At 41.0% G+C, this 18,955-nt stretch overlaps 1 protein-coding gene across 1 annotated transcript; it reads left to right on the top strand.

Moving 5' to 3' along the window:
- Positions 1-14,382: 14,382 nt before the first annotated feature.
- Positions 14,383-18,069, top strand: LOC148036704 (uncharacterized). Its single transcript, XM_087678758.1, has one exon. The coding sequence runs from the start codon at positions 14,703-14,705 to the stop codon at positions 17,787-17,789; it is 3,087 nt and encodes a 1,028-aa protein (XP_087534884.1). The 5' UTR covers positions 14,383-14,702; the 3' UTR covers positions 17,790-18,069.
- The last annotated feature ends 886 nt before the right edge of the window (positions 18,070-18,955 follow it).

Below are 18,955 nucleotides of genomic sequence, written 5' to 3'. Positions count from 1 at the left end.
CCAAAGTCTAATTTGGTTTCAAAGATTTGATTCGTATTAAGTTTTGTTCTTACAACTGGTTTGATGCGGTCAACAATAATAACTAAAGGGAAAAACAAAACCAGAGAGCTGCTCCTTAGTTTTTATCTTTGGGTGTTAGAATAGAATGTATTTATCAATGTGTTTAAAATAGCATTCAAACTACCATGAAAATTTGCAATCATGAGAGCTCAAGGGTGGGACATTGAATGGGTATTCTTATTAGTCCAAGTTCTTCTCACTCAAGAGAGCAAATAATTATGTCACATCCCCACTCATCTCACTAAATATGCTTTCCAAAGTTTTGCATAGGAAAACACCAGTTTGGTAGCCCCATGGATGTGTGTCAAACATGTTATCTAAGAGAGATAATGGCAATGAGGGCATAAATTGCCTTTACACTATGTTCTCACATTCAAAACATCTCTTGACTCCCAGTTCAAGTAGACCATCAAATTACCCTTGAGGTAGAGTGGAACACCTACAATTATAGAAAGACATTGGACAAAACATATGGGAGATTCATCTCTTCATCCTCTCCTTTTTAGTAGCTTGACCATTTGGAAACATCGATTTAACCCCATGCCCATTCCAATCTCTCTCCTCGAAGGTGAGATACCTTGAAAATCTCATTGTCTAGATTACAACTACAATGTATTGAAGGTGGTAGAAAGGGCTTCATGGATGTTTCTGATGTGTTCGAGCCAATTGTCCACTCATTCTATGTTGGCACGGTTGTGATAATGGGTTCATATGTCAAAAACATTCTCAATTGGAGATAGCAAGGTGGTGGTTTTTGCTTTCTTCTATCGTTGTCTAGACTTTAAAGAAGATTATTTGATATTTAATGACTGCTTAGTGCTATAGACAAAGCAATTACTAGTGCTTGTAAAATTTCCAACAACAAGAGAGCTTCTACCCACCTACTCATTGAATTGAAATAGTTTTAAGTCTTTCCCTTTTTGTGTTCACTCTTGGCTTGCTATAGTGAGCAAGGTTTTGTTATCTTTCACCTTTGTAGTTCATGGTGGGCTTTTACCCCATTTAGGATTTTCCATGCAATAATATAAAGTGATGCAATATGTGTGTGTGTTTATGCATGTGTGTGCGTGTGCAAGTTTGTATGTGCATGTGTACATGTGCACACACATGTCTAAGTAGAGATAATAGGGTGCTTTTGCATTGCCACTTTTTTCTATCTTGGTATGTGAATCCCATCAATCAAGTACGGCCTCCTTCACCTTTCAAAGGAGTTTTTAAGTTGGGCACATATTTTCTAGCTTGGTATTTGAATCCCATCGTTCAACTACACCTTTCTTCAAGCCTCGTAGTTGAACATATATGAATGTGGGTTAAGCTTTCATATACAAACATTGTTTGCAAAGCTTATTTGAAAAGCTTGTCACGGTGAAGACCATACAACATCCTACTTAATATATTGCATTAAACAACTTCCATCTATTTATTATAGCACATGGCCTCAATTCCAAGGGAGGTTAGGAAAGAAAACTGCTAAATCCTCTAGAAGCAGCAGTTTTAAAAATGTGCATCGTTCAAAGTTATTTCGAGATCGATGCAAGGCATTGTTTAGGATAGTTATTCCATTGGGAATTGATATTTCACGTCCTCTAGAACGAGGGAACGTTTATCAAAGAGTAATGTAATGGGGAAGTTTTCAAGGTTACCAATGTATGTTATGTTATTCATTAGAGAGGGGAGGGGTTCTTGTGAAGGAAGTCGATGTGATGAGAGGGAGGAGGGCAAGGGAGGGTTTTCAACTTTCAAGGGGGGGAGAACCTTAGGGCTGATTTGAAAGTGTGAGGAAGTCAAAAAAAATGTCCATGGGGATGTGCAAAGGTGGTACCTTAGAATAAGAGTGTAGAGAGCTTGGTCCCCCACTTGCTTGCATTAGAGCAAGGGAAGAAGAGAAATTAGAATTAGAATACTATATAACAACCTATGCTAGATTGTGTGGCTTTGAAAGGTACCACCACGCTTTGCGTCCCCAAGAAATGATAATATACTCGCGCAAGTCAACAAATCGCATTAGTATATCTTTCCAAAAGTACGCCATGGTAAAAAGGTACGCTCGGGTAGATAGTTGCATGGCCATCATATCCTCTCGAATTTCAATATGGATGTAACCCCCCCCCCCCCCCCCCCCTTGCTCTCGTACATATATCTCGCCCCCCTATTTTACATCCCTTAAGCTCAAAAGGATCAAGCTTCCTAAGGTTTTTTTTACCTTCCAAAGTTTGAGCCCAATAAGGGTTTCTCAAATATACTAATCCTACTTGCATTCAAGATGTAAGCATGCTACTCCTTGCACTAGCTACTTCTTCTTATGTAAATATGTCCGCTTGATTATGTTGATGGTATGTATCGAAATATTCCGGAGAGAAAGTTCAATACTTAATTAGCAGTCTATAGGCCGCCATGCATCAGTGTTAACTCACTGCGGGGTAAAGCGGGGAAGTAGAGCAAGTAAGTGGCACTCATGCCATGTTGGTTGGTAGGGGTGATTGGAACATGATTAATCGAGCATGCGATCGGTCCCATGGAAATGACAAAAAGAAACATTTTTACGCAAATGTGCACATGCAATTGCCAAAAACACACACACACACACACACACTCTCTCTCTCTCTCTCTCTCTCTCTCTCTCTCTCTCTCTCTCTCTCTCTCTCTCTCTCTCTCTCTCTCTCTCTCTCTCTCTCTCTCTCTCTCTCTCTCTCTCTCTCTCTCTCTCTCTCTCTCTCTGTGTACACACATAAGCATTCAAGCATGTAAGCAATCCACACAAATGCACACTCCCTCTTCCAGTCTACTAAATGGTGCTATGTCAAATGGACTCCTCCATCAATATTGCTTAAACATCAAATGTCGTAGCCACATATATTGGTGCAACAACACCTTGATACCCTTAGTGGTTGAGCTACAAGCTCCTCACACCATATGCACACTTGTTCATTCACACACGTGCACGCACATAAACACACCCATACATGTGCATGCACAAATTTAAAGTTGCAAAACCTCAAAGAATCCATATTGAAATGTTTGACTTCTTTATACTAGTATACTTCATTATAACATGGAATTTTGGACACTAGGCATACAATAAGAAAAAGCATCATAAGCATACTCCATATGTTGAATGTTGAGTTCAATAATTTAGGCATACTCCAGTACGCCATCCTCACACTATCTATTACACAACATGTCCAAGTAACTTGATGGCTCAAGGACAAGATGGATGGTTTCAAAAAGAACCTAGAGGTGATTTGCAATCTCAAGCTTTACACATCATAATGCACTGTTAAGTATTATAAGTCATTTGCCATTATATTCCAGAGAAGTATTCTACAATTGGTGGCAGCTATTAGTCTAGCATGTACTATTATCTACATCCCATAACTATGACTTATCTATTGTCAGCTCACAAACGTGGAGCTCTTTTGTGAAGTCAACGGTCACCACCTTGAAAAGGTAGACTTTGCTCTTCTCATGGATTCCATTAAATCATGCACACGAGCTTCTCATAATGTAGGTGTCTTGTATCATCCATGATATCACAATGTGCCTTAATTATATGCTAGGACTCTACCCCAGATGTTGAGAGATGGCATAGGACATGTAAAAAGAAGATAGATTGCTTTGCCTACATAAGTAGTGAATCATGAACTATAATGTAATTTATTAAAGATCATGAGTGTAATATTTTGATAGTGCCATAAAAAATAAAAACTTTCTTTGAAGAGCTTGGAGTTGGACCTTTATAGAGAAACAACAACATATTTTTTGTTGGTTAGGACTTGCCCTTAGAGAAAGTTTGTGGAGAAACCTTGTATACATACACATTGTGTCTACATTATTAAGGGATATATGTGTCATGGACACATGACAACTTTTGAGGTGCAATATAGTCTGACTTTGTGAAAAGCTATGTGTCAAAATGCATGGCTATTAAATATGTAGTTTCATACAACTCAAATGCATGGAGAGGAGTACATGGCCGGCAGTCAGGCTTGAAGTGGGGAGGTAGAATCAAAAGAAAAGCATATTCATCATGGAGAAATGGCCACAATAACCCTTTTATGTTTATGAGAGGCTCCACAAATGAGATTGGGATAGCATTGATACTAGATAAGGGGAACCTTTGAGTGGCTCGTCTCTTTCTATGTTGTCCAAGAGGTTGAAAATCGTTGGGAGAAAATTTTGAATCTTTAAGTTGGATTTGCTAGTAAAGTATTCAATAATGCAAAAGAAACGCATGGCATGTTCTTAGGTATGACTAGATATTATTTCCTTTATAAGATGGTAAAATGGTTGACAAAGGGGGTTGACAAAAAAAGGTTTGATGTCCTTGATGAGAATAAAAAGCCTATGTTGTGTGATGTTAGTAGCATTCCTAACATTCAATCATAGAAGTCTACCTCTCAAGCGTGCACCCTAAGTGGAAAAGTCGTCATTTAACCATAATTCTTTTAGATAAACAAAACTTTGGGATAACACTTCATGGAATACATTGTCATTGTTCCCTTTGGTATATGTCTACCGTTCTCATCTAAGGACAAATTTGGGAAGTAGTATAACACACTTTGCAACATGTGGTGGTCATTAAAAGTAGTTTACACACTCTTTAGTGCTTACAACAATGTTAAGTCATTTCGTGTCCATGTGATGTTATTGAAACTAGTTTGGCATATTGCCTTGGAAATGAAATACTGCTAGGGTGTTATTGGGACAATCATTTCCATGCTTTGAATTCCTTTCTTTCACATGCTTGCTTAAACTATAAAGAGGAGGAAAACTAGATTTGGTTGGAGTAGACCACAACAATGTCCACATAAAAGGCATGATCGAAATCTCAATGTAAAAAATTTAGTGAAATAATGATTTTCAAAGCATAACATAGGTTTTTTTATTATCTTAAATTTTTGAAATAGCACAACAAAACGAAGTCTTACCTGGAACGACTTGAGAAAAATAAGAAAAAATAGACTCTAAATGCTCTTTTGATGCAAAAAGATGTGCGTAATAGCAAGATGATTTCAGCAGGCCTTGAGCCACAATGGAGTAGGCTCCTATTTTCCTAACTAACAAGTTCTTTCATACAACTCTCCTCAAGGGTTGCCATGAAGCACGATCTTGACTACAATATAAAGTTACACCACCCTTTAGTTTATTGGCATATCATTAGGGAGAAGAGTGGTTGGATGATGGAAGAAAGTGATAAGAATTGCCAAAGCTTCTTATAAGGGAAAAGAGTCATTTGAAACCTAGCTCAATGCATTTTTGGAAAATTGAGGAAATGTTTCACTTCAATGCTATAAGATTCTTGGGTGTTTACATAGCTTGTTTGACCGATGAGCAATTAGAGAAATTTCATAGAAGAAATCATGAATTTGAAAAGATCAAAGGTGGTATGCATGCCTTAGATAAGAATCCATTGAAGGGCTACTATAGTAGTTTCAATCACAAGCCACAAAGTACTCGCTCATAGCATATGAGCATTAATCATGACAAAGTTAGTGGACTTAATCAACAAAGGAGTGAGATGATTTTATTTTATTTTTAATCACACACATGGGAGCTATGTTTGGGTCAAGTAGCTATTGTTCTAATGTCCCCATTACTTAGTTTATTTTAATAAGCAATGTGCGTATACATTCCAAATTTTGATTTATGTTGAAAATAAAATTACACATTTTTAAAACTAGCTCTAAATATGAAGACATGCCAACTCATGGAAGAAAGACTTGGGAAACCCTCCCAATACTAGCTTATTAAAACTATGTTTGTTTTAGTATAGAACAACAAAAAGAACTAGCCTAGTGGATAGTCACTTGGTAGTTAAGTGCACTTGGGTGACGATATTGCCGGGATGGGTGACCTCCCAATAAGATTTTCCTACAAGGCTAGTGGAAGCTTCTCATGTGTAGCCAATGGTGCCAATGAAGCCTTCATAGCCCGTTGCCAAGTATGCCAAGGCCAATATGCCAAGGTCTATGCCTTGGTTGCCGTCTTGAAGTGATGGCCACGTGACGCACGATGCTCACCCATATATTCGTAAATTTAATCTTCGCGCTTCAAAAATGGAGCCCTTTCTCTGACGTCATCAATGATGTCATAAAAAAATGCTAAAAAGCAAGCATCCTCTCTTTTACTCCCCCTCCCAATTACTATATAAATAGAGGTAGAGGTCACGTCACGGACACACAATGACCCGTGCAGAACTCTCTTTGTTGTTGATGCAACGAAACTCTACTGCAAATCTCTCTCTCTCTCTCTCTCTCTCTCCACACCTATGTGGAAGCGTTGCCTGAATCCATCAAGCTTCTTCCATGGCTCCCAAGAGATGTCAAGTTGCTGAGTGAGGTCACACTCAGAGAGCTCCCTAATGCAAGGAAGTAGTCATTGTTGCACATGAAGCTGAGGCGCAAGCGGAAGTTGCCTCCGAATCCGTTCAACCTAAAGGACCAATTATTTTACAAAAAATCGAGGTTGCGGCCATAAACCATAATCACGATGGATGGCCAAACAAAGATAATCAGGTTTAGTACATAAGAAAAGGATTACTTTAGGCTATTAACTCCACAACTTCTAATGAGGGATAAGTTAGTCCGTTACATAGATTATGATCAATTAGAACACACTTAAACTTACAAAAACATGTTAATATTATCACTTGCTTTTTAGAAAGGAACACGGGAATTGATGGAGGGGATAGATTCTATGCATCGCATACATTGACAAGTGTGTTAAAAAATGTCTTATGGTTATGACTGCTTTTGGATTTGTGAATGATGAATTATGGCTCTTATGATTCTGTGCTTACACAAATGGATGTGTTGTGGATTGTGGTGGTTCGGGACGTTGGGGTCCCCAACCCAATGCTCCCTAACACTCTGTGGAGTGTGGAAAAACTCACATGTGTAGGTGGGGGTCCTATGCTCCTGAGGGAGGTAGGTGTTTTGGTTTTTGATCAGTCGAGCACCTGAGAGGGCAAAGGGTCGAGTGATAAGTGCCCATGTTATGTAGGATGGCTCGTGAGGCTCAGGGAAGTTTAGAGAGGCTCTAAGCCAGTAAATTCCTTGTTAACCACGGACGAAGTGCAATCACATACAGCCCAATCCTGTGGGATTGGAAGGTCCTAGCTGGACAGTGTCTTTCTATAGAAAGATGGATTCAGTACAACTCTACGGAGTGATGATTATGGATGTTACTATGAAATAAAGTATCTAATTTTTGAAATGTTTGTTATGTGCTAAAGATTGAGTTTAACAAACATAGTTTAACTGAGTAATAAAAGGAAGCTGATTTTATATGTAGAAACAATGTGGTAGTATGCTTTGCTAATTAGAAAACTAAGCAAAACCCATCGAGGAAAATGGGAGGCTTCAATCATGACGATCGAACGCCTATGGTTGGGTGGACTTGATAAGTCGGGTAACTTTCCAACACTAGATAGAGCTAATTAAATCGTGACCCTCCCAATATTGGAAGGATTAGTTACCAAGTTTAACACTATTTTAGGGAGCCAGAGCTGAGATTTTACCTTATGGGTAGGGGAATTGAGTTACACTCTCACCCTTCTCTCACTCTCTTTGAACCAAGTGTGATGTTAACCTCACTCATACCTTTGATTGATTACAAAGTGGTCTTTCTTAGGTGGGCATTAGATTGTTTTTAGGGATGACTTATCCATGCTTCCCTTGTGAAGTAGAACTAAGATTCCCATGTTCAACTAAGTCCAAGGTTTTCCATGGGGAGACGGGATGGTGATCTACATGGATATGAATTTCAGTTGACTACTAAGAGGACTCCTCCGGGTCTATTAGAGGAGGCACCTCACAACTGTGATCTTTTATATAAGATGTCATGTTGTGTTGATTAAGATGCAAAAGGCCCTTGCTAAGCTTATATGTCATATAAGCAAGAAAGAAGGATTTTGCACAATATACCAACTATAAATAGAAGTCGCATTCAGATCTAGCGCATGTTAGTCTGTCGATCGTCATGAAACTAGACGTGAAACCAATGCTTATATTCTTTAAAATAAGTGTGAATTCTAGCCAAGATCAAACACCTCCATTTTGATTACTAATTTTGATGAGGAAATTCAAGGGGATTGGCATTAAGCACCAACACATAAGACCCATAGACTCATGAACTACCAAACATAGGAGGGTTCCATGGTTGCCTCTAGTTGATAGGATGTAATGGAACATGTCCATGAGGAAGCAACAAAGAAGGCATTTTTATAGGACAATGATAATAGGTTATAGTTTCCTCTTAAGTTCATCCACCTTGACCTTAGAGTACAATATTTATTGATACAACAAAGGGATCTTGTTTGTTACTTTGTTTGGACTTGAATTTTGTGTAATGATGTCCATCTTATGTCTCATATACAATGATCATTTACACATTATTATCTTAAACTATACTTTTAAAAATCATCCTTTGGTTGATGTAAACACAAAATTCATCATGAGAAGCAAGTGGACTTGCAAAGCAGATACCTAAAGTTATTCCACTTGATAGGACGGCACTTATGGGAAGAGAAAAGTCAAGGGATTATCAACTCCTCAATTGTCCCACCCTCCCTACATGACATGGAGTTCTAGATCATACTTTTTAAGAAACACATAGTTAAAGTTATAATTAGTATGTTTGAAAGTAAAAATGAATAAACCATATTTATTCCTAGTATCTCTGCCAAAATTGATTGCGTTCTGCTTTTTTTTTTTCCAAGATGTTGAATGAGCGTATTAGAAACAATTGCTATGGGCAAACCTTAAGCATGCCCAAAAAGGTACAATGTGATTATATCTAATGGAAACAATCTTCAATTTGTCTCATGCTACTTTGGGTTCTTAGCCATGTGTGAGTTGATTGGTTAACGAAAACAACCAAATGATGGGTTAGCTAAACATTTAAAAGTCATAAAGGTGAAGTTATATGTTGAAAGAGATAAGAGCTAGGTTGCACCTAGGGCTAATGAGGTGAGGGGAACCCTACTCACCCTAGTAGCCCCTAGTTGCAATTGTGGTCAATGGGGCTTGCTTCCCCATCATCAACCCAAAGCCCAAAGGAAAGTTAGATTGCCAACATGGAGCTTATGGTGCTACGGAATGGTTTTGCTTCTTTTTCAAATGCATCAAACATAGCAGGGAGCTACAACACTTCAAAAGTGGTTTATAACTCCATCTTGAGAGCTTGAGTGTGACCATGTTGCAGTGAGACCTTCCACTACATTTCTACTAGTCCCAAAGCCCTAGCACAACCTTAAGGTTGAATCATTCCCTTCTATCACGGGTCAAACCTTGTTGACATTCAGTGCATTGGCGCAAATCTTGGTTGTCTTTTCTCTTGAGTATTAGTTAATGGTAGGGCAGAAAGGGCACCTTCAACACTCGAACAATAAAAAGCACTAAAAGATTTAGTATGAGCATGAAGTAACAAAGAAACAAGAAAAAATGTCAACTAGTATTAGGTTGTCACATGTCACTTTTATTTTACTTATAGTATCAAGCATCTAGGGACATCTATTAATGAAGCACGATTTGCATGCCATCAATACATAGTGTACAAATAGGGAATCAAACCACTTGGGACATATGCTTCATATGAGGTCACACATGCCAATGTGTCCCCAATCTATGCTCAAATTTTATCCTAGGATTATTAAAAACATAATATGACTTAGTTGTATGATGATTGCAATCCCTTTATTCTCAACTTGAGACCCTCTATGTTAGTAGCATCTATGGCTTATGAAGCTATTGATTATCTTGTAATAAGAGATTGTAATATGAACCAAAGCTCACCATCAAACAAGTTCAAAAGTGATGCCAGGAGGCATATTACACGGTGGATTCCGTGCCATGGTGGATTCCGTGAGGTTTTACGGTGGATTCCGTAAACTTTGTTGACCGGGGCTCATACACAAGGTGGATTCTTTGTGCGAGAAGTTGATGGGGACGCCTATCCTTTTCAGGCGTTTCATTAATTTAGTGTGTACATGGGTACAATGAGACAATTTGAAGATGGTTTCCATTAGCCATTAGATAATGATTCAACCCTACTAGGTTGTGCTAGGGTGAATGGGACTAGTAGAAGTGCAATGGAAGGTGTCACTACAATATGCTCACACTCAAGGTCTCAAATGGAGGTATAAACCACTTTTGAAGCAAACATCAACTTTTCCATTGAATGCGAGAGATGCAACAACCCCATTGACTGGTGCTCCCTTTGACCATTGGCACCCTTCCCCTTAAATTGAGGCTATTTGTGGCCCTACAATTGATGTGACACCCTCCCCTTTAGCCATTGGCATTACTACTTCTAAGTGTTGCAAGTGACAATAGAATTATTGAGGCCACCTACCATGCTATATGCAACTTGACACATTACCTCATTGCCAAGTCAATAGTGGAGAGGCAAATCCTTGTGATACTTGTGTGAGAATATTTACATTACATTCTTATTTGGAATTGTGAATCCTTGTGCCTAAGTTGAACATTTGTAATGGGGAAAGGCCTAGGGTGTATTTCTCAATAGCACAAAATTACCCTTATGAGTAATAGCCAAATGCATTGGTAATCTCTAATTAGATGGTTTGGAAGAGGTTTGATAATCAAATGCATCCGAACAAGGTAATCGTAGAATCTAGTCTAGTATGTTAATTGGTAGGCAATGAGATATGGAGATTGAATGACTTAAGTGACTTCTTTTTCTTTCATTAGATACAAGTTAAGGCTCTTCCATATTTACTAAGCAAGGCTCTACCATCCTAGAATTGCATATTACTTTCACTATTGAGAGAGTCTACTAGCCACAAAAATATTGGTCAACTAGGTGGGTGGATGGGTATGGGTAGGTCCATGAGTGTGTGCATGACTATGACTTGTGTACAATTACTCATGGTACACTCAATTCATGAACATAGTCTCAAAGGACACATCCATGCTCTAGATTGTGCCTCTTAGCATTGCTCAAATCGCCAAGTGGTGTACTAGTCATGTGACAAGCATTAGCATCACTTTTTGGTGCACAGATCGGATACTGTATGCTTGCGTAGTGAGCGCCGGAAGGTCCCCAAGAACAAAAGAACTCTACTTTTTGCACAAAACTCAAGGTAGAAAGCATGCACGACATGAACAAGAGACCAATTGGGTGCAATCTCCCCCCATGCCTTGTGTAAGCGCTCCACAAAGCATGTATTTTATGTATTCATCATCTTCAAGCTCAAATAATAGCCCAAATTACAAAATAGCACGCTTTTGGCTTTTGAGTTTGCTTTAGCACAAAATAGAAATAAAGCTAATGGGCGGGCACCCAAAGAGTCAGGCATACCCAATACAATGTCCAAATACAAATATCATAATCGTGTGCCCATGCGCATACCAAATAATAAATAAATATCCAACGCCTTAATAAATAGGCTTGACAAAATATAGGCGCCATGCCTGAGGTATGCGCCCATCAAAATATAAGTGATAACTCGAATACACGCTATCCTCCAATGCTTTCCTCCGCCACTGCTGCTATCTCTACACATCAACTCAAGCATTCACAATCATTAGTAAAATAATATAATTAAACCGACAAAAGTGAATACCTAGCAGTCTTCAGCTACATAAATAAATCAACTGGTTAGAAATATTTGGTTCTTAAGCATGTGTGAGACAATTGGAGCAACTAAATTATTGGTTAGCTAAACATTAAAAAAGTCATAAAGGTGAAGTTATATGTTGAAAGTGATAAGAGCTAGGTCACACCTAGGGCTAATAAGGCAAAGGGAGCCCCACTCACCCTAGTAATCCCAGTCTCACCTAGGGTTTTGTGGCTTGCTTCCCCCATCATCAACCCACAAGACTAAAGGAATTTCATAGTGCTAACATGGAGCTTACAGTGATACCGAATGGTTCTGCTTCTTTTTCAAATGCACTAAACTTAGTAGGGAGCTCTAGCGAATGGGATTCTTGCATCTCTCACCTTCAATGGAAAAGTTGATGTATGTTTCAAAAGTGGTTTATACCGCCATCTTGAGACCTTGAGTGTGACCATATTGCAATGAGACCTTCCATTACACTTTTACTAGTCCCATATGCCCTAGCACAACCTAATAGGATTGAATCATTCTCTTCTATCACGAGTCCAACTTTGTAGACATTCAATGCATTGGAAAAAATCTTGGTTGCTTTTCTTTGGAGTATTAGTTAATGGTAGGGCAAAAGTGCACATTCAACACTCAAACAATAAATAGCACTAGAAGATATTATACGAGCATGAAGTTAGAAAGAAAAAAACAAGATTGTCCAACAATTGGTACTAGGTTGTCACATGTCACAAGAAACATCTATTAACGAAACATGGTTTGCATGCCATTAATGCCTAGTGTGCAAAAAGGTAGGGAACCAAACCATTTGGAACATTTGCTTCATATTAGGTCATACATGCCAATGCGTCCCCAATCTATGGTCAAATTTTTGTCCTAGGGTTATTAAAAACATGATGTAACTTAGTCATATAATGATTGCAATTGCTTTGTTCTCAACTTGAGGCCCTCTATGTTAGTAGCATCTATGGCTTATGAAGCGATTGATTATCCCATAATAAGAGATCGTAATATACACCAAATCTCACCATCAAACAAGTTCAAAAAGTGATGCCAATGCTTGTCACATGACTAGGACACCAGTTGGCAATTTGAGCAATGTGAAGGGGCATAATCTAGAGTATGGATGTGTCATTTTTGACTAAGTTCATAATTTGAGAGTGTACAAATGAGTAATTGTACAAGTCACAATCGTGTACACACTCATGGACCTATCTATCCACCCACCTAGGTTACCAATATTTTTGTGGCCACACACTTGACAATGAAAGCAATATGCAATTCTAGGATGGTAGAGTCTTGCTTAGTAAATGTGGAAGAGCCTTTTAACGTGTATCTCTTGAAAGAAGTAGAAGTCACATAAGTCATTTGGTTTCTATATGTCATTGCCTACTAGTTAACATGGTAGACTAGATTCTACAATTACCTTGTTCAAATGCATTTGATTATCAAAGCTCTTCCAACTATCTAAGTAGAGGTTGCCAATGAGTTTGGCTATTACTCATCAGGCTAATTTTGTGCTATTGAGAAATACACACTAGGCCTTTTGCCCATCACTTTAATTGATAGTACAAAGGTTCAACTTAAGCACAAGAATTCACAACCCCAAATAAGAATGTACTGTAGATATTCTCACATGAGTAGGTAATGTGTCAAGTTGCATATCGCATGGTAGGGGGTGGGTTGGGTAATTCTATTGTCACTTGCAAACACTTAGAGACACTAATGCGAATGGCTAAAGGGAAGGGTGTCACATCAATTGTAAGGCTACGAATAGCCTCAAGTTTAAGGGGAAGTGTGCCAATGGTCAAAGGGAGGGTGCTACCTCAATGTTAAGATATGGATAGCCTCAATTTTAAGGGATGAATGCTAATGGAGGGTGGCACTTGAATTTTACCATGATGAATATCAGTAATTTAAAAAAGCTTGGGTTTCCAGGTGAATAAGCTTGGGTTTCCAATAAACAACCAGGTGAATAAGCTTGGGTTTCCAACCTCAGTAATTTAAAAAAGAGGTTCAATTTTAAGGGGAGCCATGCCAGTGGTAAAAGGGAGAGTGCCACCTAAACTTTGAGAGCAAGGGCATGCACATGAGAACATTACTTGCATGAGTCCATGTGATCAAGTAGCGCACTCGACTATCCGATTGCCTCCATCCTGCTCCTCTGTGAAGGTAGAGAAACTTGGGTGTGGCACGCCTCTAAGGGGATCACCCTTAGATGATGGCCTCCATGGACATGTGGCATGGATGACGGCACCATATATAACCTGCATGGGTTGAAACTTGAAGGACTCTTGTTGCTTAGGCCTTAGGGGCGCATGATCGATACATTAGATAGTAAGGAGGCAAGTGGACAACTGCAACAATGATAGTAAGTAGTACTTTTGCTTTCTTATGTCAACCAGCAGTTTCTCTCTATATATCTGTTCCTCTCAAATCTCTGAGCATATCTCTCTCTCCTCTTCTTCGTCTGTGACTCTCTGCGAGCTTTCTCACTCACACACTCTCTCTCCTCTGTCTCTGTAGACTCGCCCTTGCTTTGGCTACCAAAACGTTGAACTTTCAGACTCTCACGGGATTTATGTCTGGAAACAGTTTGTATATATATATATATATATATATTACATAGAGGAGGCATATGTATGTATGAGGATTCAGGAATGGTGTGTCTCTCTCACTCGTCTTTTCTTGGTTTGAACCCTCTCTCTCTCTCTCTCTCTCGGTATACAAATATTGAAAAGTAGCTGTCCCGTTTTGAGAAAGTGGCAAGTCTACTGTCTCTCCCCAGAGAAAAACAACAGGCTAGAACATATACTGACACACACACACACACACACACACACACTCTCTCTCTCTCTCTCTCTCTCTCTCTCTCCCCTTCTTTACCCCCCACTTTGTCCCCATTTGACATTAGCTTCTCCTTAGACGCATTCCCCGGGGTTCTGACTATTTCCCTCCCCTGCTGCCTCATGCCCCACTTGCCACCAGCACAGCTCCCATGGCTGCAGCAAAGCTCCTCCTCCATCTCTGATAGTCCAAGCCCCCCTTTTGCAGAATGCCCATCATCACTTGCTCTTCAAGCCACCACTCCTGCCTCCTCCTCCTGGTGCTCCTCCTCTGCTGCCTGGAGCTCAGGGGAGCTGCCCAGCAAGGATGCCACTCCCAGGACCTCTCAGCTCTGCTGGCCTTCAAGCAGCAAATCCTCAGCAGCAGCAGCAGCAGCATGGGCCTCAGCCTCAACTCCTGGAGCCCTAATGCCAGCTGCTGTGACTGGGATGGCGTCGCCTGCGACGACAACAGCGCATCTTCCGCACGCATCCTTGGCCTCTCGCTCCCGCAGGCGGGCATCCGCGCCACCATCCCCGCCTCCCTCGGCAACCTCAGCTCCCTGCAGACCTGCAACCTGTCTTCTAACCTGTTCTATGGACCCCTGCCACCGGAGCTGGCCTCTCTCGTGGACCTGCAAGTGCTTGACCTAAGCAACAATAACCTTTCAGGACCCCTCTTGGCACTGGCAAGCTTGCGAAATGCGCAGGTGATCGATTTGTCAAACAATAGGTTCACAGGGGGCTTGCCCTCTTTCGAGAATTTCACCAGGTTGATGCAGTTCAGCTCAAGCAACAATTCACTGACTGGAAGGGTGCCCACTGATGCATGCCAGCATGCCCAGAGGCTCACCTATTTTAACCTCTCAGGAAATCATTTCACTGGTCATCTGGAAGCAGGGCTGGGCAATTGCACTCGCGTGGAGGTCCTCGATGTGGGCGAAAACAGCCTAGTTGGTCCCATCCCAAGTGACATCTATGGGCTCACATCTTTGACAAGGCTTTCCCTGGCAAAGAACAATTTTTCAGGCACCATTGATGCACGCATTGGCAATTTGGTCAAACTGACTCATCTCATGCTGGGTAGCAACAACTTCACAAGCTCCCTGCCATCAAATTTGTCTTCCTGCACCAACCTGAAGGTCCTCACTGCGAACGCCAATAATTTCAAGGGGCCCTTGGACCTCATTTGGTTCGGCAACATGTCGGAACTTGAAGCGGTTGATCTCAACACGAATTCCTTCAGTGGGACTATCCCTGTTTCACTAGCGGATTGTGCAGCTTTACAAAGTCTCAACCTGGCTAAGAACAAACTTTCTGGAGTGATCCCGTTTGGTTTCAATGGCTTGATGAATCTCTCCACAGTTTTTCTGTCCAGCAACAGTCTCAGTGGCAGCTTGAGTTCTCTTACTGACAACACTCAACTGGTCAGCCTCGTCTTGTCGAAAAACACATTCAATGAGCCTCTTCCTGATTCAATCAGGGGGCTGACAAACTTGCAGGTCTTGGCTTTAGGCAACCTCAATCTTTCAGGGACTTTTCCAAATTGGCTGGAAAACTGCACAAAGCTGCAAGTTCTAGACCTGTCATGGAACCATTTAGAAGGGCCCATTCCAAGCTGGTTGGGGAGCCTTACTCATTTGTTTTATTTGGATTTGTCAAACAACTCCTTCACAGGAATCATACCTCCTCATTTGATGAATCTACCCACTTTGGCACACAGAGATGACAACACGACCGGCCTGAAATCGGTTGTGAACAATCTTGCTATAAGGCAGAAGGTGGACTCCCCGGAGCTGCAATATACGCAAGTGTCTGCATTCCCCCCAACCGTCTACCTCTCACACAATCAGTTTGAAGGGCCAATTCCTGCAGAGATTGGGAATTTCAGGTTGCTGCTGAATCTGGACTTGAGCTTCAACAATTTGTCAGGCAGCATTCCCGATACGATGGAATATCTGATGGACCTTGAGAGCTTGGATTTGTCCTCCAACAGGCTGAGTGGAACCATACCTTCATCTCTCACACACCTCACATTTCTTGCCTATTTCAATGTATCCAACAATGAATTAGTTGGTCCAATCCCTTCGGGTAACCAATTTTTGACATTCTCCAATAAAAGCTATCTAGGAAATCCTGGTCTCTGTGGACCTCCTCTGCCTCCTTGTGGTGGCACTAGTGGGCCACAAGCCCTGGCATCAGTGTACAAACCAAGCTCGTCTCACTCTAGAATCGCCATACTGGTGCCTGTATGCTTGGTGATTGCTCTGGTAGCTTTGTTTGTGGCATGGATCTCATGGAAACTTTCAAGGAGGAGTGTTGTGTATCAAGGCAATGTCAGCTTCAAGGATATGGAGGGTCCTCAATGCCTTACAGAGGCACTCAGCTTTTCAGTGGAGCTGTTTTACAAGCATGGGAAGCTCACCGTGTTTGATCTCTTTAAGGCAACCAACAATTTTGACTCTGCAAACATAGTGGGTTGTGGAGGTTTCGGTCTAGTCTACCGAGCTGACCTGGCAGATGGATCAAGGCTCGCAATAAAGAAACTGACTGGTGACTGTGGCCAAATGGAAAGGGAATTCAGGGCAGAGGTGGAGACTCTTTCCAAAGCTCAGCATAAGAATTTGGTCCCTTTGCAAGGGTATTTGCAGGTGGGGAATGACAGATTACTGCTGTATTCATATATGGAGAATGGGAGCCTTGATTACTGGTTGCATGAGAGAATTGATGGCGGGACATGCCTGGACTGGCCAATGCGGTTGAAGATTGCACGCGGTGCCGCCCATGGGTTGGCATACCTACATCAGAGCTGTGATCCCCACATCGTTCATCGGGACATCAAATCCAGCAACATTTTGCTGGATGAAAAATTTGAGGCTCACTTGGCTGACTTTGGATTGGCCAGGTTGATGATGTCGACAGATACACATGTCACAACAGAAGTGGTAGGCACTTTAGGTTATATCCCTCCAGAGTATGGCCATGCTCTGAATGCGACACCAAGGGGTGATGTATACAGCTTTGGGGTGGTTCTGCTTGAGCTGCTCACAAGGAGGCGCCCGGTGGATGTTTGCAAGGGGCGAGGAGCCGGCGATCTGGTAGCATGGGTTCTCCAGCGGAGAACCAGCGGCAAGCCCGAGGAGATCTTTGATGTGGTGCTGCGAAGCAAGGGGCATGAAGAGCAGATGCTGCAAGTGCTAGATGTGGCTTGCCCATGCATAAATCCAGACCCTCTGAAAAGGCCCACTATAACAGACATTGTGCGTTGGCTAGATCAGATTGGGCAGGACCATCTTTCCACAAAGGCCTTATTCTGAGTCTGCTCATCTCCAGTGTTACCCCCCTTTTTGGTCTGTTTGCTTCCTAGTGACATTGGGGAGGCAGGCTTCTCAGCATTTTGATTTTTTGGGTCATTCTCAACTTCTCGAGACACATGCTCGTCGTCGAGCAATGTGATTGTATGTAAATACCCTTCCCCTTTAGAAGGAAGAGGAAGAGAAAACAGAAGAAATCTAGTCACCCAGAAATGTAGCCTGGGAAGAAATTTACACCAGAATACTCTTTAATGCAAGGTAACACTTGATACTTTTCTGTGAATGGTGTGTTTATGTGCCTCACTTTGCTACCACATGCTGATACTTGATCAAGTCTTGTAATTGTCTGTATCATTCTGCTGCTGGCTGGTTTTGTAATCAGAGAGATGTCAGCCTCTTGAGCTAATTGCTATTAGTCTACTTGCAGTTGCTTTCTAATAGAAGGACTGGCTCGTTTTTTTTTGGGGTTTAGGATAGCTGCTTACTGATTAGGCATGTGGCCATTTTTAAAGCAATGTGCTGAAGCTTGTTTGCATTCATGGTGCTGATGTTATATTTGTCTTGATCATGAGCGATTGCATATAAGCAATGGATTGTTGTTTGTCTAGTCATATTCAGAAAAGAGTTCTGTATGGTCCAGTTTCAAGGCTGTGCACAAACTTGTTTGCATAATTCATGGTGCTAATTTCTTATTGTTTCTTGCTCGTGAGCAGTTTATAAGTTCGGTAGGCTTTAAAATTCTGAAGATAAGGATCTTCATAAGCATGAGCAGATTTTTATACATGGAAAGCTGATTGCCTGACATGACTAATTCTGTATCTTGCATGCTTACATAAAGGGGCCTGCTCTTTTGTACTAGAAGGTTTCAGTAACCATCCCTTTTGTTCCTACTCAAGCAATCAATAGACCAGCTTCAAGGTGCAAGGGTTTGCCATGATGTCAGTCTGATAGGTCCAGATTTAGGTGACTAATAGACACTCTCTTCTCTACTAGAGGTTTTCAGAAGCCATTCGCATGTTCCTACTTCATGCGAACAAGAGACAAACTTTAACACTCAAACTCAGAGTATGGCATTGAGGGTTTGATCTAAGTCTACAGTTTTAACTGCTTGTTGTGACAAACAGTACAGCTTCTTGACAGGGCAAAAGCAATTTGTGACAGGTTCAATT

The sequence above is a fragment of the Lygodium microphyllum genome, chromosome 5, assembly GCF_053477565.2.
Source record: "Lygodium microphyllum isolate KBCC chromosome 5, Lygodium_microphyllum_v1.1.10, whole genome shotgun sequence".
NCBI lineage: Eukaryota > Viridiplantae > Streptophyta > Polypodiopsida > Schizaeales > Lygodiaceae > Lygodium > Lygodium microphyllum.
Note: the sequence above shows the minus strand (reverse complement) of the source record. Positions and strands in the feature narration are given on the sequence as shown.

What these genes read in the sequence shown, in the direction of transcription:
- LOC148036704 (XM_087678758.1), top strand. Translation starts at nt 14,703, where the DNA reads ATGCCCATCATCACTTGCTCTTCAAGCCACCACTCCTGCCTCCTCCTC.